This window comes from Mustelus asterias, chromosome 4 (assembly GCF_964213995.1).
Source record: "Mustelus asterias chromosome 4, sMusAst1.hap1.1, whole genome shotgun sequence".
Lineage (NCBI taxonomy): Eukaryota > Metazoa > Chordata > Chondrichthyes > Carcharhiniformes > Triakidae > Mustelus > Mustelus asterias.
Window position 1 is genome coordinate 76,796,613 of NC_135804.1, and position 27,760 is coordinate 76,824,372.

At 48.0% G+C, this 27,760-nt stretch overlaps 1 protein-coding gene across 2 annotated transcripts in view; it reads right to left on the bottom strand.

Moving 5' to 3' along the window:
- Positions 1-4,958: 4,958 nt before the first annotated feature.
- btk (Bruton agammaglobulinemia tyrosine kinase) overlaps positions 4,959-27,760 on the bottom strand; it is a 162,102-nt gene continuing 139,300 nt past the window's right edge. For both annotated transcript variants that reach the window (XM_078211205.1, XM_078211206.1), the window contains exons 12-18: positions 23,741-23,815; positions 13,907-14,078; positions 12,878-13,094; positions 11,602-11,666; positions 10,431-10,549; positions 8,776-8,933; positions 4,959-5,476 (exon numbers count right to left, since the gene is read on the bottom strand). In XM_078211205.1, the coding sequence (XP_078067331.1) occupies positions 5,405-5,476; positions 8,776-8,933; positions 10,431-10,549; positions 11,602-11,666; positions 12,878-13,094; positions 13,907-14,078; positions 23,741-23,815 (878 nt within the window). In that variant the 3' untranslated portion in view covers positions 4,959-5,404. The remainder of the gene's footprint in view (positions 5,477-8,775; positions 8,934-10,430; positions 10,550-11,601; positions 11,667-12,877; positions 13,095-13,906; positions 14,079-23,740; positions 23,816-27,760) is intronic.

Here is a 27,760-nt window from a genome sequence, read left to right on the forward strand (position 1 = left end):
CGGAACCGGAAACCGCATCACCCCGCCCACTAACCCCAACATGGCGGCCTCCAGTAAACACGTGCTGGAGCCGGAAGTAGCGGAGCCGCGACAGTAAGCGTGAGCTCCCGGGGCCACGGGTGGCTTTGTCCCGGGGACAGTGAGCTCCCGGGGCCACGGCTGGCTCTGTCCCGGGGCCAGTGAGCGTGAGCTCCCGGGGCCACGGCTGGCTCTGTCCCGGGGACAGTGAGCGTGAGCTCCCGGGGCCACGGGTGGCTCTGTCCCGGGGACAGTGAGCGTGAGCTCCCGGGGCCACGGGTGGCTCTGTCCCGGGGACAGTGAGCGTGAGCTCCCGGGGCCGCGGTCCATGGGTGTGTACAGAACGCGGCCAAACGGGCTGAGTATGAATCTGCAAATCCTTCCAACACCTAAACAGCAGCTGGTCAGAGTGAGAGAGAGATTCCTACCAGTGGTTCCCAATCTGTTCAGTAACACCAACCAGTTCAACGAGACAAACAATGCCACGGCTCACCCAACAGCTTGCAGCCAATTTGGTGCAGACTCGATGGGCCGAATGGCCTCCTTCTGCACCGTAAGGATTCTATGGAAATGCATTGCTTATAAATGCCACATTTACTATGGTTATGGCCTTACTAGAGGGCAAATTCACTGGATTGCAGTTTTGGGAATTCTTGGAGTTGAAAACTAATCATTTGACTTCCCACTTGTTGGATTCCCCGAAAGTTGATGTTTACACATTTTGCGGTGATGTGTTCATTTTATCACATTCCTCAGCCAACTCTCACACGGGAAATGGTTTAGTTATTTTTAACCATGTGTCACACCTGTCTACAACCCGCCATCCATTCTCAGCAGGACAGAGTATCCCTGAATAGATGCACCTGCAGTTTAACCATAACTGTTGTACTGCAACTCCGGAGCCGCAGATTGTCAAATGTCTGAGTCAAGTTGCACTGATACCGTGAGGAGTGTTACAGTCATGAGGAATTGAACAGGGACGTTGTGAATGAGTTTTTAAAAATATGTGCTTTGCAGTGGGGAGAGGGACAGAGGATAAGTATGCGATTAATCCATCACATTGTCAGCCTTGTGTTTTACTGAGTATGCCTGTGCAGACATTTCTCCTGGTAGCTGCACAGGCTGATCCCAGACACTGCACACTCACAACAGGCAATCCCGTTAGTAACTCTGGCTAGAATTCATGCCAATGCCTGCCTAAAATTGAAACTAAGCTGCAGTATGTTTGCAAACGAATGAGTGTTAATTTGGAAGGACATTTCTCACTGCCGGTGATGAGGAAAATGGGAATTCACTTTTGCAAAAACAAGGGAAAACTTTCTCACCTGCAAGGCAAGCCCCCAAGGAATGTGCCAAATAGAAAATGGAGAAGTTTCTGGAAAGCGAGCGCTTCAGCAGCACTGAGCAGGTCTTCCTGCCCCTCAGAGATGTTGTGGTTGTCAAGTGCTTGCTGAAGAAGTACTTACACTGTGCTCACAGCAGCAGTCAGAGCTCTGGGTCCGACACACCTCCGGCTCCCTCTCGGCCTGATCTCAGTAGCAGCACCAGGTCTCAGCCCCAGTGTTTTTTCTTCTTCCTCAGGCTGCTGCGGCGCACACTGTCTGAAACCTACAGTAAGCTGTGGCACAGCTGGCCTGGAGCACAGCGTTTAATCCCTGTTCCAGGCCGCGTGGCGTGGATTCAGGACCTGCTATCTTGCCCTACCACATGGCGTAGGTTGCAGGTTGTGTCAGACCCATCCTCAGAAAGAGAACTGAAGTGAGTGTCCAACCAGAATTCCACCCCACTCAATTCAGACATACGCAAATACAGAATGGTCCAGAACCCAGCAGTCTGGTTCAGGACACCCCAGGACTTTACAATCTATTTGGAACATCCCGCAATGTACACTCAGTCCCAGGCTGCTTTCCATACTCTCAGTTGTGTTTAGAACCAGGTGTTTCTGGATTTCTTTTGGAATACAGTAAGAAGTCTCACAACACCCAGGTTAAAGTCCAACAGGTTTATTTGGTAGCAAAAGCCACTAGCTTTTGGAGCGCTGCTCCTTCATCAGGTAAGTGGGAGTTCTGTTCACAAACAGGGCATATAAAGACACAAACTCAATTTACAAAATAATGGTTGGAATGCGAGTCTTTACAGGTAATCAAGTCTTAAAGGTACAGACAATATGAGTGGAGGGAGCGTTAAGCACAGGTTAAAGAGATGTGTATTGTCTCCACACAGGACAGTTAGTGAGATTTTGCAAGCCCCGGCAAGTCGTGGGGGTTACAGATAGTGTGACATGAACCCAAGACCCCAGTTGAGGCCATCCTCATGTGTGCGGAACTTGGCTATCAGTCTCTGATCAGCGACTCTGCATTGTCGTGTGTCGTGAAGGCCACCTTGGAGAACGCTTACCCGAATATCAGAGGCCGAATGCCCGTGACCACTGAAGTGTTCCCCAACAGGAAGAGTTCACTCTTGCCTGGTGATTGTCGAGCGGTGTTCATTCATCCGTTGTCGTAGCGTCTGCATGGTCTCCCCAGTGTACCATGCCTTGGGACATCCTTTCCTGCAGCGTATCAGGTAGACAACATTGGCCGAGTTGCAAGAGTATGTACCGTGTACCTGATGGATGATGTTCTCACATGAGATCATGGCAACCGTGTCGATGATCTGGCATGTCTTGCAGAGGTTGCTATGGCAGGGTTGTATGGTGTGGTGGTCACTGTTCTCCTGAAGGCTGGGTAGTTTGCTGCGGACAGTGATCTATTTGAGGTTGTGCAGTTGTTTGAAGGCAAGAAGTGGGGGTGTGGGGATGGCCTTGGCGAGATGTTCGTCTTCACCAATGACATGTTGAAGGCTCCGGAGAAGATGTCGTAGCTTCTCCGCTCCGGGGAAGTACTGGACGACGAAGGGTACTCTGTCCGCCAGGTCCTGTGTTCGGCTTCTGAGGAGGTCGGTGCGGTTTTTCGCTGTGGCGCGTCGGAACTGTCGATTGATGAGTCGAGCACCATATCCTGTTCTTATGAGGGCATCTTTCAGTGTCTGGGGGTGTCTGTTGCGATCCTCCTCATCTGTGCAGATCCTGTGTATACGGAGGGCTTGTCCGTAGGGGATGGCTTCTTTAATGTGTTTAGGGTAGAAGCTGGAGCATTGGAGCATCATGAGGTTATCCGTGGGCTTGCGGTACAGTGAAGTGCTGAGGTGACTGTCCTTGATGAAGATGCGCGTGTCCAAGAATGCAACCGATTCTGGAGAGTAGTCCATGGTGAATCTGATGGTGGGATGGAACTTCTTGATGTCACCATATCGTTGTTTCAGTGATTGTTCACTATGAGTCCAAAGGAAGAAAATCAAAGACATTTTCTTCCTTTGGACTCATGGTGAACAATCACTGAAACAACGATATGATGACATCGAGAAGTTCCATCCCACCATCAGATTCACCATGGACTACTCTTCAGAATCGGTTGCATTCTTGGACACACGCATCTTCATCAAGGACGGTCACCTCAGCTCCAGCTTCCACCCTAAACACATTAAAGAAGCCATCCCCTACTAACAAGCCCTCCGTATACACAGGATCTGCTCAGGTGAGGAGGATCGCAATATACACCTCCAGACGCTGAAAGATGCCCTCATAAGAACAGGATACGGCGCTCGATTCATCGATCGACAGTTCCGACGCGCCACAGTGAAAAACCGCACCGACCTCCTCAGAAGACAAACACGGGACACAGTGGACAGAGTACCCTTCGTCGTCCAGTACTTCCCCGGAGCGGAGAAGCTACGACATCTTCTCCGGAGCCTTCAACATGTCATTGATGAAGACGAACATCTCGCCAAGGCCATCCCCAGACCCCCACTTCTTGCCTTCAAACAACCGCACAACCTCAAATAGATCATTGTCCGCAGCAAACTACCCAGCCTTCAGGAGAACAGTGACCACGACACCACACAACCCTGCCACAGCAATCTCTGTAAGACGTGTGGGATCATCGACTTGGATGTCATCATCTCATGTGAGAACACCATCCACCAGGTACACGGTACATACTCTTGCAACTCGGCCAACGTTGTCTACCTGATACACTGCAGGAAAGGATGTCCTGAGGCATGGTACATTGGGGAGACCATGCAGACGCTATGACAACAGATGAATGAATACCACTCGACAATCACCAGGCAAGAGTGTTATCTTCCTGTTGGGGAACAGTTCAGCGGTCATGGGCATTTGGCCTCTGATCTTCGGGTAAGCGTTCTCCAAGGCGGCCTTCATGACACACGACAACGCAGAGTCGCTGAGCAGAGACTGATAACCAAGTTCCGCGCACACGAGGACGGCCTAAACCGGGATCTTGGGTTCATGTCACACTATCTGTGACCCCCACGACTTGCCTGGGCTTGCAAAATCTCACTAACTGTCCCGGCTGGAGACAATACACATCTCTTTAACCTGTGCTTAATGCTCTCTCCACTCACATTGTCTGCACCTTTAAGACTTGATTACATGTAAAGACTCGCATTCCAACCATTATTTTGTAAATTGAGTTTGTGTCTTTATATGCCCTGTTTGTGAACAGAACTCCCATTTACCTGACGAAGGAGCAGCGCTCCGAAAGCAAGTGGCTTTTGCTACCAAATAAACCTGTTGGACTTTAACCTGGTGTTGTGAGACGTCTTACTGTGTTTACCCCAGTCCAACGCCGGCATCTCCACATCTTTTCTTTTGGAATTCCAGGTCACTTGACCTCCCAGCTTAGCCTATTGTCCTGGTTCCAGCTGGTGTTCCAGAGTTCCACTTTATACTTCCAGATTCCTCCCAGTATCAGATTTCTCGCCCCTGTAGTTCCTGATCATGACTTTGGAAATATCTGGTTTCTGTCTTTCCTCCATTGTTTTGCCTGCTCCAGTCATACTGGTTACTTACACACAAAGAACACACTGCTCACTGTTTTAAATCAGAATCAAAGATTTATTTTGTCCTGTCTGTATGTCAGTGTGTATGTGTGTGCTTGTCTCTATTTAGAATCATACAGCGTAGAAGAGGCCTTTCAGCCCAGCGAGTCTCCACCGACACATTAGAAACAACTGACCTTCCATCTGCCAGCACTTGGCCCATAGCCCTGAATGTTATGATGTGCCAAGTGCTCATCCAGGTACTTTAAAGGATGTGAGGCAACCTGCCTCTACACCCTCCCAGGCAGACTGTCACCACCCTCGGGGTAAAAAAAGTATGTGTGTGGTTGTGTTGTGTATGTGTATGTGTGGATATGATCCAGTTTAAAAAGGTTTACACATTGCACAGTAATAAAACAGCAAAGGGGTAAACACGTTTCATTGGCAAAGAGTGACAATGCCAGAGGAACTCTGGCTGAGACGGTGGAGAATTCCCTCACATCCCCTAGCTGTCATCTTCTACCAGTTCCTGGATACTGCTCAGCAGCAAGTTGAAAGTTGGGCGATTATCTGCTTTCTGCAACAGAGATCAAAGTGAAAGAGTTAATCAGAAACAACACAAAATCACCCCAAGAAAGAATACAGCATTACCCAATGGAAAGCAGTGGGATTCATGTTAATCAGACAGCAACTATGCAACCTCCCGACTACAGTCAAGCAAGGTGCAGCAACAGGGATGGAAATAATTAGTACCTTGCCATTAATGCTCCCATCCCAGAAATAACTCCTTTTCAAGCTGTGCCATCAGGGCCACTGAAGGCTCTTGGCTGTATGTCCAGCCTCTGCAAAGATCTCTAGGTTATGTCACACCCTCATCTCCATTGAAGCCATTACTTAAATTCACAATGGTTAATCCCCATGTTTAGCTCCCATCTTCACTCACTTAAGTCAAGGCAACAGTGAGGAAGGAGGTAATGGCCTAGTTGTATTATCGCTAGACGATTAATCCAGGAACTCAGCTAAAGTTCTGGGGACCTGAGTTCAAATCCCACCATTGCAGATGGTGAAATTTGAATTAATTAAAACTATCTGGAATTAAGAATGATGACCATGAAACTATTGTCAATTGTTGGGAAAAACAATTTCCCTGGCAAAGCCAGCCTGTGTCCCCTGGCACTGCCCAACGAGCAAAGTGCTCATGCCCAGGGGCACCTTGGCACTGCCCATCAGGCAGTACCAAGGGGGTGGGACCAGCTGGGGGAGGGGCCTAGGGATGATCCGTGGGGTTGGGGGGTCCCACTGACTATTTGCATGGGGATCGGTTGGGCTGGAGTGAGGCCAGCGATCGGGGCGGCCTGGGGGGTTCAGCCCGGAGTGTGTGCAGGGGACGTGTGCCGGGAGGGGGGATGGGGGGCTGGAGATTGGGGCGCTCGGTTGGGGGGGGGGGGCTGGAGATCAGGGGGGGAGGGGCTTAGGACTGGCCCGGGAATGCTCGTGGGGTTGCGATCAGGCCGTGAGGGTGTCAGGAGGGACAGCACTGCAGGGGTCCTGGGCTGGAACAAGCTGGCCAGTAAACTGCAGGCTGACAGATAGGGGCTACTGCGCATGCTGTTTTCTCCGAATTCAGCACTTAGAATTTTTTTGGAAGAATCGAGGTCATGGTTTTTAACCTCGATAAAAGACTTTTAGATTATTTTTTATGTTCATGGCATTTTGATGATCTGTGTACCTGGACCGCCCAAGCCTCTTTAGACCTCCATTGTTTCCAGCTTTTCCCCATTTAGAAAGTACCCTGTCCTATCCTGTTCAGTTCTAAAGTGGATAACCTTACCTTTGTTCACATTGAAATCCTTTTGTCACATTTTTACCCATTCACTTAATCTATCAATATCTCTGTGTAATGCTATGCTTCCAACCACACTGCACATAATGTTGCTGTGTGGCTTTCTTTCAAGGCCCAACACACTGCAAGTTCCCCTCCAAGTCACTTACCATCCTGACTTGGAAATACATCGACATTCCTTCACTGTTGCTGGGTCAAAACCCTGGATCTCCCACCCTAACAACACTGTGGTTGTATCTACACCTCAGGGACTGCAGCAGTTCAAGAAAGCAGCTCACCACCACCTTCCCAAGGGCAACTAGGGATGGGCAATAAATGCTGGCCTAGCCAGTGACGCCCAAATTCCGGTAAAATAAAATTATTCAGTCCATTATTCCGACTCTGCCTCCATTCACTCACCTAATTTATTTGCCAGGTTAATAATTTGCCTTCAATTCTATGAGCTCCAATTTCAATTAACAGTCTTTTCCAAGGGACTGAGCAAATACCTTCCGTATCAATACATTCACCTGTCGAATACTTTAGTTACCTCTTCAAAAAACGTAATCATCTTCATCAGCCATGACCAAATTACAACTGACAAATCCATGCTGACTCTGATGAGCTGAATGTTTTTCGGGATTTTAGTCACTCTATCATTAATTATAGATTTTTTAAAATATCCTTCAAAATATCAATTAACAAAAGACTGTATCTACTTTATCATCTCTTTGACATTTTCACTGTTCTGTTTGCTTTACTGAGCACATGGGAATGTGAGGGTGAAGACTGGAAAGCGTGCGTGGGGTGACCGGGAGCAGGAGAGATAGAGAGAGAGTGAGTGTGAGGGAAAGGGCAGGGTATGGAAAGCAGCCTAACGGGGAGAAAGAGGAAGAAAGGAGAACAGAAAGTCAGGGAAACAAGTTGGGAAGAGGGATGAGGGAGAGGGTCAAGGATGAGGGAGAAGATCGAGGTAGAGGGATGATGGAGAGAGTCAAAAAGAGGGATGAAGGAGAGAGTCGAAGAAGAGGGATGAGGGTAGTGGAAGAGAGAGAGGGTTGAGGCAGAGTGAGATGGTTGAGAACTATCATAGGGGGAGAAAAGGGGAGGAGAAAATAATAATGGGGAGGAGGATGGAGACAGGCAAGCACTCCCCGTTTCCTCACCAAGGCAGCTCACCCTCTGTCCACTCAACCTGAGCCTCCCACGTTAGCCTACCCACCCAGCAGCAGGGAAAAGAAAGACAATCCCTTGCCTTCATCTCTTTCTGTCTCAAAGACTCTGACTGGGAAGTACAGGTCCCACCATCACCCCTACCTCACCCAAGCAGCCATTCATTACCAGCTGGAGTGTAGCTTGTTTGGCCATTCAGCCAGGGAGGTGTGGGGAACCCCATGACCAAGAGAAGGAATTCTGGATTAAAAAAAATTTCTGCTGTCCCTCACAGTAGCATTGGAAGAATCGGGCCACCACCCCACGACCTATGAAGGGTTGAAACTAGATCCATTCTACTGCAACTGGCAGTGACAGTGACAAGGAAAATGTAAGCTTTGCATTTCTGTAGCACCTTGCTTTACCTCAGAACCTCGGGAAGACTGTCGAAGCTAGTGAAATACTTTTGAAGTACAGTCAGTGTTGTAATTTAGGAAATACAGCAGCCAATGTGTGCACAGCAAGATCCCAAAAATAACAATATGTCAATGAACAGATGGTGTTGGTTGTGGGACAAATATTGGCTATGATTTTGATGGAAAGCTCCCCTTTTCTTCAAAACAGTACTAAGGGCTCTTTACATCAACCTGAAAGGGCTGAGGTTTAAACTATCATCCAAAACGCAGCTCCCGTAACAGTACAGTGTTCCCTCTGTACTGCAGTCAGAGTGCCAGCAAGGTTTCTGTAGTCAAGTCACAAGGAATATAATGTAAACTCACGGCCTCTAACTCAGAGTTGAGAGCACCCCATCTGAGCTACAGCAGACAATAGGATGGTTTCAGGATACTCTGTAGACCAAAGTTCCTTTCTGAGCAGTTAGATGATAAAAATATAAGACTTACATCCTCCCAGCAGCTATACATGATGTTGTAGACATTCTCAGAGGCCTGCTGGGGTCTATACAGGCGGCGACCCTGGAGTATATGATCCACTACATCTGTATTGTTGAATCTCTCATAGGGGGTTTTCCCCAAAGCAAAGGTTTCCCACATTAAGACCCCTGTGGCAAGGAATAAAGACACAAATAAATACACAGAGAGCAAGAATCACCGTCAATAAAACTAGTGACAGCTCAAAAAACACATCCCTCTTCCCTCACTCAGTTTGGTCCAGTGCCCATTTCAATTTGTCTCTTTGCCTCTTGTGTCACTTCTCTTTCAACCAATATTACAAAAAGCATGTTTCAGCACCAAAACAAGCCATTCAGCCCATCAAGCCAGAATCAGTGAACCTCACCACATCAGCCAACAGGACTCATCCCACACTCACCCCCCGCATCATTTAACACAAGAACAAAGAAAAGTACAGCATAAGAACAGGCCCTTCATCCTTCCAAGCCTGCACCGATCATGATGCCTGCCTAAACTAAAACTGTATGCACATACGGAGTCCATTCCCATCTATTCATGTATTCGTCTAGTTGCTCCTTAAATGCCGCTATCATATCTGCTCCCACCACCTCCCTGGCAGCACATTCCAGACATTCACCACCCTCTGTAAAGAAAAAACTTGCTTCGCACATCTCCTCTAAACTTTTCCCCATGCACCTAAAACCTATGTCCCCTAGTACTTGACTTTTCTATCCTAGGAAAGAGCATCTGACTATCCACTCTGTCCATGCCACTCAATCTTGTAAACCTCTATCAGGTCACCCCTCAACCTCTGTCATTCCAGTGAGAACATACCGAGTTTATCCAACCTCTCCTCATAGCTAATATCCTTCAGACCAGGCAACATCCTTGTAAACACCTTCTGTGCCCTCTCCAAGGCATCCACATCCTTCTGGTAGTGTGGCGACCAGGATTGTACACAATATTCTAAATGAGCTCTAACTAAGGTTCTGTACAGCTGCTGCATGACCTGCCAATTTTTTTCCAATTATTGCCAACAATATCCCAACCAGTCTAATCCCATCTTATTGCCCGCAGGGTCAGACTTTTGCCCTGCAGGGTCAGACTGTGGCGATAATGCCACTAGGCTACTGATTTGATTTATTATTGTCACATGTATTGGGATACAGTGAAAAGTATTGTTTCTTGTGTGCAGACAAAGCATACTGTTCAAAAAGGAAAGAAGAGAGTGCAGAATGTCATGTTACAGCTTCTTCTCTGCTGCCAGATTTTTGAATGGACCTACCTTGCATTAAGTTGATCTTTCTCTACACCCCAGCTTTGACTGTAACACTACATTCTGCACTTTCTCGTTTCCTTCTCTATGAACGATATGCTTTGTCTGTAAAGCGTGCAAGAAACAATACTTTTCATTGCACACTAATACATGTGACAATAATAAATCAAATCAAAATCAGCCATACAGCAGGTGGTACTGAACCCAGTTTCTCACCAATTGAATGTTCAATGTAAACTGGAGCCATTTTGCTGAAACCACAACACAAAGTATGAATGCCCAGCACCTCACTCCAGTCCTAACAGTGCTGATTGTCTCGATATCAGCCCAGAGTTTACAACAGTGGTGCCCAAAGAGGTTGTGTACTCACCAAAGGCCCATACGTCAGACTTGCTGCTGAATCGGGCAAAGTTGAGAACCTCGGGAGGAGACCATCGCACAGGGAACTTTGAACCTTGTGAACTCGTGTATTCATCATCGAGGACATACCTAATAGAAATAGTACCATCAGTCTGAGATTCAGGCTGCAGTTTTCACCTGCACATCCCAACAGAATAAATAGACCTCACACACATGAATATAGTAAGAAATCTCATAACACCAGGTTAAAGTCAACAGGTTTATTTAGTGTCACAAGCTTTCGGAGTGCTGCTTCTTCATCAGGTGATGAAGGAGCAGCGCTCCGAAAGCTCGTGACACCAAATAAACCTGCTGGACTTTAACCTGGTGTTGTGAGACTTCTTACTGTGCCCATCTCAATCCAACGCTAACATCGCCACATCACACATGAGTATAGCACCATTCACAATGTCATGCTGTCTCAAGGTGCTTTACAGCCAATGAAGTACTGGAAGATGCGGCAGTCAATTTCCACACAGCAAGATCCCACAAAGAAGAATGTGATAACGGCCAAACAATCTTTTACTGATGTTAACTGAGAGATAAATATCGGCCCGGAAGCTAAGGAGGGCACCCTTGCTTTACTTCAAACAGTCCAATGGCATTTATTACAGACACCAAAGAGTAGAAGGGGATTCAGTTTAATATTTCATCTGAAATATGCCATCTCCAACAGTGTGGCAGTCGCTCAGCACTGCACTGGAGTGTCAACTAGAGTCCCTACAAAGAGTTTATAATGCCTCAAATATCTATCCAATCTTCGTAAGTGTGTGTGTGTGTGATACACCAACATAAACCCTCGGCACCAACACACACCCCCGCGACACAACCCCCCCCCCCAACACCAGCACATATACCCCCACACTCCCCCCACATCAACACCCCCTCAACACATCCACACCAACACACTCCCCCACACACACCCCTCCCCACATCCCACACCAACACACACACACCCCCACACCAAGACACACACACCCCCACACACCAACATAAACTCCCCCACACACCAACACAAGTCAGGAATGAACCAATCCTCCCCGAGGTGAATTGGGTGCTGTCTCACTCTGGCCATTGCTGGTGATCAATTCCAAAAACAATCCTATTGGAATTAAACAGTCTCAACATAAATTACTTCTCACCTGCTTAGGCCAAAGTCCGATACCTTCACAGTCCCTGACTCATCGACCAAGCAGTTCCTGGCAGCCTGAGGTAATTAAAAGAAGAAACGGAATGGGTCAGAAATCTGAGCGTTGACAGTTAATCAAACGTGTTCCTGCAGCTGATCACTGCAGAGTCCTGGCCTAGTAATTAAGAGCCATGTCCCAGAAGGAAAAAAACCAGTTTGAACCAGTATTCTATTTCCCCACTTTACTGTGTTTTCTTTCTTGGGGTTTGGTAATCCAGAGACCCAATTTAGTAATCTGGGGACCTGTCCTAATAATCCAGAGTCCTCCTGGCCTCCAGTAGCCTGGCCTATAGGAATCCAGAGGCCTGGCCTAGTATTCCAGATGGCTAGGCAACGCACACGGGACACGCCTATTGTTACTTCCAGTATGGAGGATCTTCAATTTGTCTACAATAAAATGTATTTGTCATTGACCAGTTGAGGTCCAGCTTCTCTACAACTGTGTCTCTGCTGAGTTCAGATTCTCCTGTCTCCACCACAATGGAATAACAAAGCCGCTGCCCACCACCATCAGGACCTAGTGGGCCTCAACCACACTTTACTTCTTCCCCTTCAGACAGTCACTGATCTGCATCTTTAATTAAAAAGAAGCTGAGGCATTAAAAAAGTTTATGATTCACTTATAGCAAGCTAGCACCTCACAAAGGTCCATCAGGTATGTTGGTCAATAATTACAACTAGGGAAGCAGTGGTGTTGTGGCATTGTCACTGGATTAGAGATCCAGGGTAAGACCCTGGAGACCTAGGTTCAAATCCCACCACAGCAGATGGCAGAATTTTAATTCAATAAAAATCCAATGGATGCCCATGAAACTATTGTCATAAAAGCCCATCTGGTTCAGTATGTCCTTTCAGGAAGGAAATCTGCCATAGTGGGTTCAGATCCACAACAAGGTGAGTAACTCTTAACTGGCCGCCTAGCACAGCACTCAGTTCAGTGACAATTAGGGATGGGCAACAAATGCTGGCACTTGCCAGGAATGCCCATATCCATGAAAGAATAAAGAAAATACACAATATTGGCTGGTATTTACTATGTGATTTTCCAGGTTCTGTTTCTGAATCAGCGTGACTCTGTTGGGTCCTGGGTGTGTACTAATAGATATTTGGCTTCTTGTGGCTTCACCAGATGTCAGAGTCACAGTCGCAGTGCGGTACTGGGTGAAGGCAGGATTTGATGATCATAGTTAGTGTGCAATGTAACAGGATACTGATCTCTCTATCCTTACCAGGTCTCTGTGCAAGAATCTATGTGACTCCAGGTATGCCATAGCTTCACACACGTCCTTTGTCATTTCCAGCAGTTGTAAGCTGCTAAGTTTTCTCCCATATTTCTTCAGGTAATCCAACAGGCAACCATTTGACATAAACTCAGTGACGATATAGATCGGTCTTTGTTTTGTGCAGACACCGTATAACTGCACTAACTTGGCATGTTTCAACTTCCTAATGAAACACAGACACAGAGCAAGAGATCACTTACCAGGTCAGGTGACACCTGGCCCATGTTTATTTATACTTTACAGCACCTAACATACAATTAAACATGCCCAGAGGTATTAGTGCAAATAAATTGAAGACCCCATCAAACACTCCCACCATAGCTGCAGCATAAAATTAGATACAGAGTAAAGCTCCCTCTACACTGTCTCCATCAAACACTCCCAGGACAGGTACAGCACAAGATTAGATATAGAGTATGTACAGAGAGATTTATTCTGTGTCTAACCCGGTGCTGTATCTGTCCTGGAGTGGTTGATGGGGACAATGTAGAATCATAGAATCCCGACAGGGCAGAAGGAGGCCATTTGGCCCATCGTGTCGGCACTGACCACACTCCCATCCAGGCCTGATCCCCATAGCACCATGTATTTACCCTGCTAGTTCCCTTGACACTAAGGGGCAATTTGGCATGGCCAATCCACCTAACCCCCCACATCTTTGGACTGTGGGAGGAAATCCACGCAGACACGGGGAGAATGTGCAAAACTCCACACAGACAGTGACCCAAACCGGGAATCGAACCATGGTCCCTGGCACTGTGAGGCAGTAGTGCTAACCACTGTGCCACTGTGTAGAGGGAGCTTTACTCTCTATCTTACCCTGTGTTGTACCTGTCCTGAGAGTGTTTGATGGGGACAAAACTCTTCATATCGCCTATTGAACATTCCTCAGGTCAGTATAGTAGCTATCCTAAGCTGACATATTGACAGCTTAGAGTCTCACATTTCATTATTTTTCTGATATATTTTACTCACATCATTGTTTCAGCCTCGTCAATGAAGTCATCCTCAGACATGGAACCCTCTTTGATCATTTTGATGGCCACCTCATACTGTCCCCGCCATTTGCCATGTTTCACAACACCAAACTGACCATTCCCCAGCTCCCTCAGAAATGTTAAGTCCACAGGATTGATCTCCCAGGCACCTGACAAAAAAGCAAAAACATCATCCTAGAACAGAGGAAAACCGCATTGGCGAGTTAGAATTAAAACAAAAATCAGGTTGCAAAGCAATGAGCTGCATTACACTAAACATTTCACTAACATGATTTCCAATACAAGCTTCCTATTCTTAGGGAAGTGCTATTCTATGTATAGATATGGGGCAGCTATTCCTTAAATTATAAACAGGGCCTGTTACTTTCTATTTTATGAACAAGACCTGTTAGTCTCTATATTATACATAAGGTCTGCTAGTTTGTAAGGATTTCCACTTGTGGAAGAGAGTAGAATTAGGTGATACAGTTTAAAAACAAAAGGTCTCCCATTTAAGACACAGATGAAGAGAATTATTTTTCAGAGTCATAAATCTTAGGGCCTCTGTTCCCCAGAGAGGGTGCTGCGGGGTCAGTGAATATTTTTTATTGCAGAAGTAGTGTGATGGAAGTGTGGAAATGATATGTAGATATATACATATAGTGCTTTTTATGTTTCAAGAGAATGTTTTAAAGTTCAGCTTTTTCTATATGCAGGTCAGTGTGTCTGGGAGTAATACAGCTCAGATGCTGGGAGAGCAGAATAATTATTCATTTCAACCTTGCAAGTGGTTATGTTAAGTAGAATTAATGGCCTTGGTTTAGTTAACTTCCCCTGAGATTTTAGATTGGAGTGATTGACTGGGTCATGTGATGTTGTGGTTTATGTGCAGTCTTGGATCTGCAGGAGAAAGAAATAGGCTTTTGTAGAAAAGAGTGGGAGTTTAGCTGTTCTGCTTTAAGTTACGAGTATTTTGCAAGCTTCTGAAAGCTCTACACCTCTCTCTGAAAACTCCAAGTTGTCTACATTCATTATAGCAAGTATATTTGAGTTTGCTAACTATATTTAAAATGAGTTTTAAGTCTGTAAGAAGAATGTTTTTTGAAATAAAATCATAGAAGTCATCATAGAAACCTTACATTGCAGAAGGAAGCCATTTGACCCATTGAGTCTGCAAAGACTTTCTGACAGTTTCTTACCCAGATCCTTTCGCCTGCCCTATTCCCATAACGCCACACATTTAACATGGCCAAAATATCAAACCTACACATCTTTGGACACTAAGGGTCAATTTATCACGGCCAATCCACCAAACCTGCACACCTTTGGACCGTGGGAGGAAACTGGAGCACCCGGAGGAAACCCACGCAGACACGGAGAGAACATGCAAACTCCACACAGATACTCACCCAAGGCTGGAATTGAACCCGGGTCCCTGGCCCTATGAGGCAGCAGTACTAGTGATAAGTTAGAAATTAGAGTTGTTTCTTTTCATGTTTAAAGATTGCTCAATTGTTAAGAGCTAAGCTGCTTAATTTTATTAGAGTTATTCTTAACCTACATTATGAATAAAGCTTTCTTTGATAAAAGATTCCTAATTTGTCAGCAGAATTACTCCTGGAGCAAAGCATCCTTTCCTCAAATTTATGCCAAAATAGAAAAATTGTTGGGGTCCAGTCTGGTTTCAGGACATACCTTGGGGTTTCTGACCTGGGACCCTAACAGTAGATAGATTCTTGACTAACAAGCAAGTTAAAGATTATTGGAGGTGGGTGGGATGTGGAGTTGAGGCCTCAATCAGATCATATTGAATAGTGAAACACGGCTGAGGGGTCGAATGGACTACTCCTGCTCCTAATTTGCATGTTCATATTTTCCAGATTAATTGATAAAGGTCAATGGACTGGATTGGATGTTGCGTAATTGTCAAGCGCCCCCACCTCGGGCAGTGTAACATACTGCCAAAACATTTACCAGACACAAAACTAGAATTATATATTGAACTGACCAGGGCTTCAAAAACTGTAAGGCATCAGCACTCTCTAGTGTCCTGCACTGTGAAACCTCAGGCATTTCCCTTCTGTCTGTGAGACCTCATGCAGCCCTTTCACTGTGTTCTTTCACTGTGAGACCTCAACCCCTTTCACTGTGAGACCTCAACCCCTTTCACTGAGAGACCTCGACCCCTTTCACTGAGAGACCTCGGGCCCTTTCACTGTGTCCTTTCCCTGGGGCCTGCACTATGAGGCCTCGGCCATTCGCCTGGGGCCTGCACTGCAAGGTCCCTGCCCTTGCCCTGTGACCTGCATTGTGAGATCTCAGTCCTTCCCTTGGAATATCTTACCTAAACATAAGGGGGTGAGATTCTCCGGCCTCCCAGCCGTGTGTTTCCTGCTGGCGGGAGGGGGCGTGTAGTCTGCTAGCGGCGGGGTTCTCTGGTCCCACTGCTGTCAATGGGAATTCTCATTGATGTCAACCCATGCTGGCGGGAAACCCGTGGGTGGGGTGCGCTGCCCACAGGACCAGAGAAACCCGCCGGGTGAATGGCCGGCGAATTCGGGCCAAGATCTTTCTTTATGCTGTGAGCACTGGTTAGATGGTTATTTGTGCACAAGAAGCCCGATTCCTACATTGTTTAATTTTTACACAAACACAATTTCCAGCACGTTGACCAGTTAGTGAACAGGGGCAGGAGCTGTGGTTAATTCCATTCCTCCTGAGGGCACTGAGCCCAATTAAAGAACCTGACTCACTGTTGCTGGTTAAGACAGATATCACAGCACAGGGAAATGAATCACTGACCCACGAGGGTCCCAGCGGATTTAACCTATGGTGCCTGTGCTGCAGAAATCTCAATCTCTTGCAACAGTCTGGAATGAACCCCGCTGCTCCTTTGGCTGGGTCCTCATAGCCTCAGCCTGCACTAGTCCATGTCATAGAGCCGCGTAATGCAGGTCAACACTGCAGTGCAGGACTGAGTGTTGTACTGTTGGAAGAGCTGTCTCTAGGATGTAACGATGAATGTAAAGGGTCCCCTGGCTGTGATTTGAAATGGATAGGGAGTTATCATATTACAATTTGTGGGATCTTGCTATGTGCAAATTGGCTGCTGTGCTTTCTACATTACAACAGTGACCATACTTCACAAGTACTTCATTGGCCGCCCACGGGTTTCTGGAAGGTGTTGAGGTTGTGAAAGGTGCTATATAAGTATAAGCCTTTCTGTTTTTTTCTGGCTCACTCCTGCACTGGCTGGGGACAGATTGTGGAAGTGCTGGTATGATAAAGTTTGTATTTTCCCCATGAAGTTGGTGATGGTTGAAACATGAAGCTGTTTATTGTCACAATTTAGCAGCTCTCTGTGAGCTGTTCTCACACCTCTCTCTCAGCAAACCATACTGAACACAAAAAACACACAGCAAGAAATCATAGAAACACTACAGTGCAGAAGGAGGCCATTCGGCCCATCGAGTCTGCACCGACCACAATCCCACCCAGGCCCTACCCCCACATATTTACCCGCTAATCCCTCTAACCTACGCATCCCAGGACTCTAAGGGGCAATTTTTTTTTTAACCTGGCCAATCAACCTAACCCGCACATCTTTGGACTGTGGGAGGAAACCGGAGCACCCGGAGGAAACCCACGCAGACACGAGGAGAATGTGCAAACTCCACACAGACAGTGACACAAGCCAGGAATCGAACCCGGGACCCTGGAGCTGTGAAGCAGCAATGCTAACCACTGTGCTACCGTGCCGCCAGTCAAACAAGCAGCAAGTCAAACAAAAAACTTTGCACAGGAAGTCAGCACTGGATGACAAGTGGGTCACAGGAGGTCCCAGTGGATGTGTTTATTGCTGGGGGGGGTGGAGAGCTGTGCAGTCTCCGGTTGTGCGCACAACAGACCAGCTTCCTCACTTTATTTCACACGCTAGCGGGGGCGATTCTCCCAAAAGTGCTGAATTGATGGGAAAACTGTTCTAAATCCTGACAGTTCTGCTTCTCACCTTAATCTCCGCACACTATGCACTGAAGAGGTCCCAGTCGTGAATATCATTAAAAGCCCAGGGGGGCGGGGCCTATTCGCACCAGACTCTGACAGTTCTGGAGCTCTACGCATGCCCAGTGGCCCCGAACTGTCCCGATCGTTGGCCAGCCCGGGACCCCCGCAGTGCTGCCCCTCCAGCACCCGCCCACGGCCCGATCGCAGCCCCCACAACAATTCCTGGGCATGCCCTGACCACCTCACTGTCCCGGAGTGCCCTGATGCCCAGGCCTCACCCCCCAGTAATGGCGATGCCCCCACCCCCCTCACCCTGGCAGACCCCCCCAACTCAACCCCCCTCCCCCACCCCTGGGGTCAAACTCTGCCTGGCAGACCACCGCCCCCCCCTCCCAGCCCGCCCCAATCTCTGCCCTTCCTCCACCACAGACCGATCCCAATGCAGAGTGGCAGCGGGACCCCCCCCCCACCCCCACCCATCACACCTAGCCCCCGCCTCCCCTTGGCACTGCTCAATGCCCAGTGGACAGTGCCAAGGTGCCCTCCGGGCATGGGCACTTTGCCCCTTGGGCAGTGCCAGGCTGGGACAGCCAGGGTGCCTATGCCCAGCAGGCATCACCCAACTCACTGGGGGGGCCCCAAATGTTCCCCCTTTCATTCCGGTGGGGTCTCCCGCTAGCTCCCCGATCGTGGAGAACTGGTCTGAACTCCACGGGAATGAAGTACTCCCTGTCGGGGTGGGAGATTCGATCGGGACCTGAAAGGTCCCAATAATGAACAAATATACATATTTAAAATAGATTAAAAACAAATTTAAATGACTTACGTGCCTTTCCGCCGGTTTCCAGCGTGGTCTGGCCGGCGACTGTTTGCCGACTCTGGGAAATGTGCATACATTCCCGACGCATGCGCAAATCCCTGTTCAAGGCCGCAGATGCGCATCTCCCGGTCGGACCCGCCAGAAAAGTGGTGGGCCACAATGGGAGAATCGCGGCCTGTGTGTCCATATTTGTGATCTTTCTATGCTGTCCATCTTCTCCATTCTGATGGGAGTCTCACTGACAGGGAGTCTTCAACCATTAGCTGTATCTCGGTGGGTAACAGCCACACCTCAGAGTCTGAGAGCGGAATTTTACGAGATTTTTCCTAAGTATTGGGCGGGCGTGAAACCGTGAGAGTTTCAGATGCATTTTTTTGGGCGTATTTTTAGATCCAATCTTAAGCACACTTTCTTTAAAATTTTGGGCGAGTTTGTTTCTTGCTACAGAAGGCTGTGGGCTGGGCTTAACATGCCAGACAGCCTGTAGAGGGAGGTATTGCGCATGTGCAGCACATGCACAGCTCCGATGCGGCACATGCACATTATCAGTAGCAGGGGTCTGACAGACAAAGAGAGAGAGCTGTCAGGCCCCTGCCACGGCAGCCAACCTCAACTAGTTCCCTCCGTCCCGCAATCGCAGGGGCCCGCGATCCGAGATGCCCACCGTCCACCCCCCGCCACCCAGACCGATCGCAGACCCCCACCCTCCCCCACTGATCGTGATCCCGCTGCCAATTGTGACCCTGCCACCCTCCCCCACCAATCTCATGCAGAGTTGCATCAGGCCCCCTCCTCCCACAGGCCCTGCCCATATTGTCCCACCCACCCATCCACAGGCCCTCGCCCTGGCACTATCCCCCAAGCCGTCGCCCCCTGCTCCCCCCACAGGCCCCAACCCAATTGGCCCCACTCCCTTGTATTCTCCTCCACAGGCCCGGACCCCCATTGGCCCCACCCTGATACTGCCCAGTGGGCATTGCCCAGGTGCCCAGTGGGCATTGACCAGGTGCCAGGGTGGCATTGCCCAAGGGACAACCCTGCCTTGCCCTCGGACACCCGGGGGGCCTCAATGGCCTCCGGTTACACCGGCAACGCCAACACAATTGTTCCCTGTTCATGGGGACCAGGTGTTTTCCTCGCCGGCGAGATCCTCTCCCAGCCAGGCCATAAAGGCAAGCGAGGCCAGACGATTAAACGCTGGGCTCGCTAAATAGATGCAAAACACTATTTAAGTAAATTTCAATATATTAAACAACCTCTTGCCTATTACCAACAAAAGGCTGTCCACACCGGAAATCTGGGTGTTGTAAAATCGCGCCGGTCACGAAAACTGACACTATTCACACAAGCTGCTTTACACCCGATGTTACGGCATTTTCCCACCGTAAAGCAACGGTAAAATCTCGCTCTGAATGTCAACAGTGACATTCACTTTTCGAGACTGTACCACAGAACCTGGCCTAACATTCCCAGTGCAGTATTAAGGGAGTGCTGCACTGTCACAGGTGCTATCTTTCAGATGAGATATTAAATTAAATCCCCTCGATTTAAGGGGACCAGTCTGAATCCCATGGCGCTATTTGAAAAAAGAGCAAGATGGGGATTGGGGGGAGCTGGGGAATCTCCCTGATGGGGACGGGGGAAGGGGGGGACTGGGGAATCTCCCTGATGGGCACTGGGGAATCTCCCTGACGGGGACTGGGGAATCTCCCTGACGGGGACTGGGGGACTGGGGAATCTCCCTGACGGGCACTGGGGGACTGGGGAATCTCCCTGACGGGGACTGGGGAATCTCCATGACGGGGACTGGGGGACTGGGGAATCTCCCTGACAGGGACTGGGGGACTGGGGAATCTCCCTGACGGGCACTGGGGGACTGGGGAATCTCCCTGACGGGGACTGGGGAATCTCCCTGACAGGGACTGGGGGACTGGGGAATCTCCCTGACGGGGACTGGGGGACTGGGGAATCTCCCTGACGGGGACTGGGGGACTGGGGAATCTCCCTGACGTGGACTGGGGGACTGGGGGATCACCCTGACGGGGACTGGGGGACTGGGGGATCACCCTGACGGGGACTGGGAGACTGGGGGATCTCCCTGACGGGGACTGGGGGATCTCCCTGACGGGGACTGGGGGATCTCCCTGACGGGGACTGGGGGTCTCCCTGACGGGGACTGGGGGATCTCCCTGACGGGGACTGGGGGATCTCCCTGACGGGGGCTGGGGGATCTCCCTGACGGGGACTGGGGGATCTCCCTGACGGGGACTGCGGAATCTCCCTGTTGGGGACTGGGGAATCTCCCTGTTGGGGACTGGGGGATTGGGGGAATCTCCCTGTTGGGGATTGGGGGAATCTCCCTGATGGGGACTGGGGAATTGCCTTGTTGGGGACTGGGGGGGTGGGGGAATCTCCCTGATGGGGATTGGGGGGGTGCGGGGGAATCTCCCTGATGGGAATTGGGGAGGGGGGGCGGGGGAATCTCCCTGATGGGGATTGGGGTGCCGGGAAATCTCCATGATGGGAATTGGGGGCTGGGGAATCTCTATGATGGGGATTTGGGCGGGTGGGGGATATTGGGGAATATCTCTGATGGGGATTGGAGGGGGGCTGGGGAATCTCCCTGATGGGGATTGGGGGCTGGAGGAATATCCATGGTGTCCTGGCCCTTAGTTATCCCCTAACCCATATAACTAAATCATTATCACACAGTTGTTTGTGGCAGCTTGCTGTGCACTAATTGTTTCCTCCATAACAGCAGTGATGACACTTCAAAATGCACTTTGTTGACTGTAAAGTGCGTTGCGCTGTCCTCAGGTTGTGAAAGATGCTATATAAAGGCAAGTTCTTCCCTTCTTTTCCTTCATGATAATCTGACTCTCTCCTTTACCCCCAGTGCACTGCCTCCTGCAGTATGTTCAGCAGCGAAGGGGATGGAGGTGGGGGGGGTTGGAGAAACATCAACTCAAACTAATCAACTTCATTGGTTCATTTCTCACAGAGAGATTTACCAACCAGGTGGACGCACTGTAACTCCAAGCAGATTAACAACCCGAAGAAAACAAATAAATTATCTGTCTGATTAAAAACCTTCAGCATTAAAAGTCCAAGTGCTGGCTGCTGTCACCTAGATTTTGATCAAGAATTGGGATGTATAATTGAAAAGGGAATGATTTACCGAGAGGTGGGGAGGAAGCTGGGAGGCTCATGTGACCATTTGGATAGCTCATTCAAAGAGCTGACACAGACATAATGGACTAAATGGCCTCCTTTTCTGCTTGTGGCTCTCTGATTGAATTTCACTCTAACAGGGTGGAAAGCAGAGAGAGGTCAGTCGCAGGTCATGATTCATTTCTTCAGTCAGTGGGATTTGCCATAAGTCTTTAACTCAGGTACAGCTGCAACCAGTGTTCCCAGCTCCAGGCTTTGTGAGCAATCTGAGTGTGTGTCTGTGATCGTATCCCACATTCTGTCAATGAAGTGGAGATGCATTGGACTGGGGTGGGCACAGTAAGAAGTCTCACAACACCAGGTTGTGAGTCTCACCTGATGAAGGTGCAGCGCTCTGAAAGTTTGTGATTCCAAATAAACCTGTTGGACTCGAATCTGGTGTTGTGAGACTTCTTACTCTGTAAATGAAGACTTTGTATTTGCAGGGGCCCTGGCAGAAGTCTGACTGCCTACAGGAAACTCCACTTGTGGAGGATACTGCAGACAAAACCATGGAAAGATGAGGTAGAAAAATTTCCCTGATTCTTCCCTGGAGGTGGTGAGGGTCAGAAGAGAGGAGGGGATCAGTCCTCATTGTCCTCATGTGGAAGTAGCAGAGGCCGTCAGCAATAGGAGTGCGGTGGATTATCTCAGTTGAGCTGGTTGCTGGAGGAGAATGTGAAAGACATCTACCAGGTCTAAGTTAAGCTGGCAATACAAATTGGATCGAGGACCTCAACCCATTGTCGAAAAAGATTCAACAACCGCACTGGTTGTTGAACCACATTCAGGGACCACCCACCATGTCCTGAGTTCCAGAACATTCTCATAGTTCATAGAATTCATAGAATCCCTGCAGTGCAGAAGAGGCCATTCGGCTCATTGAATCTGCACCGACTCTCTGCCCAGGCCCAGGCCCATTCCCCCTGCCCTATCCCCGTAACCTCATGCATTTACCATGGCTAATCCACCTAAATCTACACATCTTCAGATGAAAAAAGCCCATTTTGAATGGAAAATAGAACCTAAATGTGACAGAGGAGCAAAGGGATCTAGGAATGCAAATACAAAAATAACTAAAGCAATGAAGGTTAATGGGGCCATAAAAAAACAAACCAATTACTAATGCTTATTTCTAGAGGGTTAAATTTGAAATGTAGAGAAGTTATGTGAAACTTGTATCAAACCTTGTTTAAACCACACTTGGAATGATGCACAGAATTCCGGTCGCTATGTTATAGAAAGGGAGTGGAGACACTGGAGATGCAAGGAAGATTTACAACAATGAGACCAGAACTACAAGATTATAAATAGCAGGAGAAGATGAATAGGCTGCCTTTCTATTCCATTGAAAAGAGAAGGGTGAGGGGTAATCTAACAGAGGTGCAGAGCATTTAAGATTATTAAAGGTTTTGATGGATTGAATGCAGAGAGAATGTTTCTGCTTTTGAGGAAGCCTGGAGACCATCGATAGTCACCAAGAAATCCAATGGAGAATTCAGAGGAAAGTTCCTTACTCAGAAAGTGCTGAGAATGCGGGACTCACTACCACTGGGAGTGGGTGAGGTAACTATTCTTGATGGATCCAAGGATAAGCTAGATAAACATACGAAACAGAAGTAGCTATAGGCTTATGCTGGCAGAGTTAGATGAGCAGGAGTGTGGCATGGAGTACAACACAGGCATGGTTCAATTGGATTGAATGTCCTGTTTCTGTGCTGTATATTTTTTCAAATTCTACGCAATACAGTAACCAAATCCTAACCATGCCCAAATTATACATTAACTAATTCCTACCGTAACCAAATCCAGCCGTCAATGGGGCTTTCTTGCTCTGCTGTGACACTGAGTGCCGTAACCTGGTAACAAGCCCTACAATGGATGAATAAAGGCAATCTGTTAATAAAGTATTGGAAGATACACTGGCAGCTAAATGGAAATTGATTCGGGGATCATGATGCCCAATTATTTCTTGTCTGTTGATTGCTGCTGATGATTTGTGGGTGTAGCCAGTGCTAGCAACACTGATCATTGGCTGAACTCAACAGTGGGAGGTCAATATCATGAGTGGCTAGTGCCAGTTAAAGGCAGCCCACGCTGCTTAAAGCAAGATTGCTTTTCTTAAACAGAGGGTGCGTTGTGGCTGGGGCAGCTAGTGGAAGTCATGGTCAGAGAGAGTCTGACCTGGGAAGGAGTGAGGAACGATACAACATGAGAAAGAGCAAGCTGTGAGCTTTTTGAGTCTTGAAATGTAGAGCCTGATAGAGGTTGGAAGAGATTGCTGCATCCAAAGGGGAAAGGAAGCCCTCCAGTGGCACAGAGTGAAATTTCTACACCCACCAGCGGCAGGAAACATCGGTGGGGGGGGTGGGGGGGGAGGGGGGGTCCACTGCATTTGGCAGGAGGCAAAGATCTGTTTCCCGAAGACAGGATAAACTGTTCGAATTCTGTTCTCTCGATTTTCAAGGCAGGGGTTAAAGGCAGGCCGAGTTTGCCAACAAATAATGTGGGGAACCCCATTTGCATGTGTTTGCATCCCATGCATGCTCAATATAAAGCCACCTCACCAGAATTAAATTCATGGAAGGGTGGAGTGAAGGCTGGACAGGGAAGTTGTATTAGACTTGAAACATTAACTCTCTCTCCACAGACACTGTCAGACCTGCTGAGCATTACCAGCACTTTGTTTTTTTTCGATCTCCAGCATCCGCAGTATTTTGCTCTTATTTTGGCCGGATCTGCAGCCTAACCGTAGAGATACAAAGAACAAAGAACAAAAAACAATACAGCACAGGAACAGGCCCTTCGGCCCTCCAAGCCCGTGCCGCTCCCTGGTCCAAACTAGACCATTCTTTTGTATCCCTCCATTCCCACTCCATTCATATGGCTATCTAGATAAGTCTTAAACGTTCCCAGTGTGTCTGCCTCCACCACCTTGCCTGGCAGCGCATTCCAGGCCCCCACCACCCTCTGTGTAAAATATGTCCTTCTGATATCTGTGTTAAACCTCCCTCCCTTCACCTTGAACCTATGACCCCTCATGAAGGTCACCACCAACCTGGGGAAAAGCTTCCCACCGTTCACCCTATCTATGCCTTTCATAATTTTATACAACTCTATTAAGTCTCCCCTTATCCTCCGTCTTTCCAGGGAGAACAACCCCAGTTTACCCAATCTCTCCTCATAACTAAGCCCCTCCATACCAGGCAACATCCTGGTAAACCTCCTCTGTACTCACTCCAAAGCCTCCACGTCCTTCTGGTAGTGTGGCGACCAGAACTGGACGCAGTATTCCAAATGCGGCCGAACCAACGTTCTATACATCTGCAACATCAGACCCCAACTTTTATACTCTATGCCCCGTCCTATAAAGGCAAGCATGCCATATGCCTTCTTCACCACCTTCTCCACCTGTGACGTCACCTTCAAGGATCTGTGGATTTGCACACCCAGGTCCCTCTGCGTATCTACACCCTTTATGGTTCTGCCATTTATCGTATAGCTCCCCCCTACATTATTTCTACCAAAATGCATCACTTCGCATTTATCAGGATTGAACTCCATCTGCCATTTCTTTGCCCAAATTCCCAGCCTATCTATATCCTTCTGTAGCTTCTGACAATGCTCCTCACTATCTGCAAGTCCTGCCAATTTTGTGTCGTCCGCAAACTTACTGATCACCCCAGTTACACCTTCTTCCAGATCGTTTATATAAATCACAAACAAATGCTCATCTCCAGCGCAGGACATATATAGAGCAGATTACAACCCAGCAGAGGGTGCGGTCAAGGCTTCTCCTGCAGAGGACTTTGATGGGACGGCCTTGAATGTCAATGGGTGTGTCCAATAAAATGCTTGGTGCTTCGGGAAGCTGCTAGAAAGCTCAAGGTCAATGTTAAGAAACATGAAGGAGCCCAGGATCAACCTGACACAGGACTTTGAGTCCAGCTTGAAGTCCATCCTTCCCAATGTGGAAGAGATGACCAACTCTCTGGCAGCACTTGCATACAAAACCAGAAAACAGCATCTGTCATTGAAACACAGGGAGTAGTCACCTGATGTGTGAGTGATACAGTGAAAGTTCTGACTCCAGTCACTATGGACTGTGGATTCCAGTCTGTAAAGGCAGACCCCAGCCGTAACGTGTGGGAGCAGGAAGTAAAACGATTGCAGTAATTCTCTGGTTGTAGTTAGATACGAATGGAACCAGGTAAGAGCAGTCCCGCCCAGCTGGCCGACAGCAGAGAAGATGTTGGAGGAGGATGGTGCGGTCACCGTGTCAAAAGACTGAAGACAGGTCAAGAAGAATGAGGAGAGAAAGCTTACCTTTGTCGATGTCATTTGATAATGTCAATGGCAAAAGACTGATTGGACAGATTATCACATGGAGTTCTGGGAAAGCTGGGAACAGATTTGGGAGGTGACAACTTGTTCCGGGACTTTGGAGAGGAAAGGAAGGTTGGAGATGGGATGTAACTTACAAGGAAGGTGGGGGTCAAAGGTTAGGCTTTTAAACAGAGCTGGTCCTGGCAGATTTGAAGGAGTGGTGGACAGAATCTGAGAATGAATAACCATGAATAATATTACCAGGAAGGAAATTTAGATAGTCACCGGTTTAGTGGAAATAGGATTGAGAGAGGAGAAGTTGGATCTTATGGAAAACGTGAGTTTGGACATGGCATGAGGGGAGGTAGGAAAGAAACTAGACAAAGGTAAGAGTTTGGGTGTAGGGCAAGTGGGTGATCATTAAAGTATGTTTAATGGTTCAGTGAGTTAGAGGAAGAGAGGAACACAACAGAGACAGCTGATTGGATGACCTGGACTTTTGACAAAAGATTCCATGAACTCTTCACACTTGGAGGTGAGGATGGAGGAGATGGAAGGAGTTGAGTTTAAGAAAATGGTTTGAAATAAAGAAAAAAAGCTAAGGGTTACCTTTGCATTTCAGAATATTCCTGGAATAATGAATAGTTGCAACTGAGAACAGGAACCAATAGCGATTTATGTGACACAACCAGATCTGGCATTGAATGGTTAAAGCAGTCATCAACAATATCCTTTCAATTTTGTGTCTCTTGAACATAAAGGAATGAAGGTGAGGGCCAGAGCCGGGGAATAGTCATGAATAGAGAGAGAGTTTTATTCAGGACTAGGGATTGAAAGGTAAAGGTGAGGCTGTTGTTGAGCAGATGCAGAAATGTTATGGTAAATGGAGGAATACAGGGTTGGGTGTTTGAAAATGCAGATGCAAGTGAAATGGGAGCTTATTCAGATGCGGACACAGAAGGAAGTCAGGTTGGGAGTGGGGAAGGGATTTGTGGCTGGAGAGTATTATGAGGAAGTAATCAGAGCTGACCTTCCCAATGATTGACACATTGGCAGTGGAGTAGCCATGTGAGAGGCTCAATGGGGCAGGCTGTAAGTTGCTGATGTTTCTGCTGGTGCAGAAAATGGAGCTAAGGCCTTCCTGCTCCTGAACAGTGCAAAGTTGAGAGGGCAATGACTGACGTGTTAAGCTCCAAAGTGAAATTTAGCATTAACACCGATTGTGATCATAATCTATTCGTTCTGATTACATTCAGCAGAAATTCATCGTGCACATGCAAACACCTGGACCAATCACGGTTCAGCACAATTCACCCACCCTACAGTGTGTGCGTATATCACCAATGCCATTTTGCAGCTCTTGAAAGCACTCATAATGGCCAACATCAGACACTAATGAACCTAATTTGTTGCGGAACATCTTCCAGACAATGTAAATCAGCTCAGATTCCGGGTCAGCACTCACTTGCTACACTAACTGCTTTGAGTCAA